The sequence below is a fragment of the Eurypyga helias genome, unplaced genomic scaffold (genome assembly GCF_000690775.1).
Source record: "Eurypyga helias isolate BGI_N326 unplaced genomic scaffold, ASM69077v1 scaffold21744, whole genome shotgun sequence".
NCBI lineage: Eukaryota > Metazoa > Chordata > Aves > Eurypygiformes > Eurypygidae > Eurypyga > Eurypyga helias.
Window position 1 is genome coordinate 9,875 of NW_010247183.1, and position 2,907 is coordinate 12,781.

A 2,907-nucleotide genomic window follows, 5' to 3' on the forward strand; every position below is an offset into this window, starting at 1 on the left:
ACAAATATTGGAGCACTTCCCCTTCCTGCCCTTGGAAGCAGAGACGTGCCCCGGCATCCACAGCCCCCCAGCTCCCGCCCCAGCAGCTCGCCTGCCGAAGCGCAACTGCGGGGAGGCAGCCGCCCGAACAAACCCAGCCCTGTTCGGGAGCCAGCCGCCCGAACAAACCCGGCCCTGTTCTCCCCCGCAGCCAGGGGAAGGGGAACAGCTGAGAAAACTGCGGCAGCCCCAGCGCGTTAAACAAACAGCGCCCAGCGCGCTTGGCCAGCTCGCGACGGTGCTCTTGGCATGGACGAGGGGCTGTTCCGCTCGCTCCCTGCTCTCATGGCTGACATCCCACTGCAGGGCTGGGGTCTAGGGCCGGGCATCGCTGCCACCCTCCTGACCAGGGAGTCATTCCCGAGCCGGGCGGCCACCGGCACAGGATGGGGGGAGCCTTGCTGGGCAGTAATCCATCTGCCGGCACACTCGGCGCTCTGAGTGAGCTAAGGAGTTGTCACGCTAACTGGTTTATGTTCCCCAGGTGACAAAGTGCCACCGTCTTGTGCAACGCTGTCAGTGCAGGCTGGGCCTCGGCAGACTGCTCTCATTACACTGCGAATGCCAGACGTCCAGGGCGAGATACTGCAAGCTCCGAGCCCTTCCCCAGCACCAATTAACTGGGGCAATTAGGGTCCTGGGATGCCCTGCATGGCAGAGGCAGCCCACAGCCCAGAGAAGGAAGCTGGAGAGTGTGGATGCTGCTGCCTGGAGTGCTGCCTCCTGGCTTGGGGATGCAGCAGGAGCAAGGAAGGGGAGGAAAACCCCTGCCTGAGCAAGCAGCGAGGGGCCAAGGATCAAAGGGAAATGTTCCTGCCCTCAGTCCCCAAATTCCCAGGAGGAGACCCTGCCAGTGCGCTGCTGCAGTGGCAACCCCAGTGAGGCACGCAGCGCTGCCCACAAGCGACAGTGGGACAGGCAGGGGCACGCAGCCCCCCAGCTAAGCTCCCCAGCATGCGGTGCCAGCTCCACAGCAGCGGCACAGCAAGGCCATGAGCTGCAGGGTGGGGAGGGGGGGCACGGTGCAGGCAAGAGTCTCTCGAGTGGACAGAGCAGCCCCAGTACACAGCAGGCAGGGGCAGGCAGCGGTGTCAACGCTCTTGTGCTGACAAGGAGCTGGGAGCCAGCGTCCCACCAGGAGCCATGGCGAAGCCAGCGTACCTGCGCCCCAGCTGCCCGCACGTCCAGGCCAGAGTGGGGTGCCTGGCTGCGACCGCCACGTGCAGGCCCTGGGGAGGGTCCCTAGCCGCCTATGAGGGTCCCCAGCCCCCCCATGCGAACACGGGGCAGTCCTTGCTGTGACTAAGGGGAAGAGGATTCCTGTTTCCCAAAGCCTCCGTAACCCCGCGGTGTCCGCGGAGGAACATTCTTCCCCTGATTAAAGCAAGATGGGAGGGAGCTGGAGCCAAGAAGGGCTTTTTTTGGTTTTGCTGGTTTTTGGAAAGGAGGAGGGGGTGGTTGGAGGCAGCCCTCGAGGACTGAGGTTTCCCAGGTGAGCCCAGCCCCACACCAGCGCCCCTGGGACGGTGGCTCCCTGGGGAGGAGCAGCCCTGACAACAGAACTCCATGCTGGGGGCAAGCGAGCTGGGCCTGCAAAGTCTCTGTTCAGGATAGGGGGATGCACCAGCCTCTGACCCCTGCAGCCCCTCCAAGACCCAGAGGTGCGCTACAGAACCTGTACAGGACAGTCATCACATCACCCACTTTTCCTGGCCTCTTGTGTCCTCCCACCGTGGCTCAAGCTCCCAGCCCAGCTGCCCCCTGCCCGACAGCAGGGCTGGCACTTCTTTCGGGGGGCAAAAAACCACTGGCAAGGACCATGGACCTCCTGCGCTTGGCCGAGGCAGTGGGACGGTACACGAGCCCAGCTCTGAGATGGCAGCACAGCAGTGCTCATCCCTCTCCCCCACAAACCGGGTCCAGATCATCATTCAGCCCAGATCAAAGGGCCAAGAGAAGGGACCAGGACACTGGAGGATTCACTTGCACCTGGCAGGAGCCAGCATGGGGACCACAGACCCCATACCAGGAGCCAGTGCCACCCAGATGGCTCTGGGGACAACAGCGCACTCGGGCTGCTTCTCCGTCCGATGGCGGCAGCCGCGGGGGCACCCAGGCCAGGCGTGACCCAAGCTCTCCAGTCATGGTCCCCTCCAGGTGACCCGGGGGCTGCAAGGGAGCACATCAGCAGGGCTCCCAGTGGCCTGGTCACCCCAGCGGGCGCAGGGAGGAGAGGATAGGGAGCGGGATGCGCCGAGCAGCCAGCCAAGCCCGCGGCAACACAGCCCAAAGGGCAGCTGTGTTTATTCTGCATCGCACCCAGCCCCACCGCCACCTCCTCCCCAGCGAGGGACACCACCCAGGGGCAGCCAGCCAGGGGCTGTGGCACGCTTGCTCTGGGCTCTCACCCACCAGCAGTAGCTAGCTCCCTGCCCGTGGGACCCCCGCCGCACACCACTGCGGGGCCAGTTCCGCGAGGTGTGGGTTCTCCTGACTCCAGCCAGCGCTAAGACTGGCAAGCACCGCATCCAGTATCCTCAGCGTGGCGGGGCCAGGACCCTCACTGGGCCACCCCGGGCAGCCCTGGGGACACCGAACCAAGGATCCAGCATTGTCCCCGAGCCCAGGGCCTCGGCGGATCACCCCCCGCCCTCAGCGCACCGTTATCCCTCTGATGCTCCGAGTTACGGGGGGACCACCCGACAGCCCCTGTGGAAACCCGGATGCGCTTGGGTCCAGCCGAGCGGGATAGCAACATAAAACGAACCAAACTGAAAGGAACAGGAGCCGCGGGGAGGCTGTCCCCGCTGCCCCCGGTACTCACGTAGAGGCCGGTGTGCCCTGCGCCGAAGAAGGGGAAGGGGACGG

General features: G+C 65.0%; 1 protein-coding gene across 1 annotated transcript in view; it reads right to left on the reverse strand.

Annotated features, from left to right (window-relative positions):
• The window catches only part of LOC104508904 (sushi, nidogen and EGF-like domain-containing protein 1), a gene marked incomplete at both ends in the record, with an annotated part of 12,734 nt that extends 9,832 nt beyond the window's left edge, over positions 1-2,902 (reverse strand). Inside the window, 1 exon segment of the mRNA XM_010150669.1 lies at positions 2,864-2,902. Coding sequence (XP_010148971.1) covers positions 2,864-2,902 — 39 coding nt within the window.
• Positions 2,903-2,907: the final 5 nt, after the last annotated feature.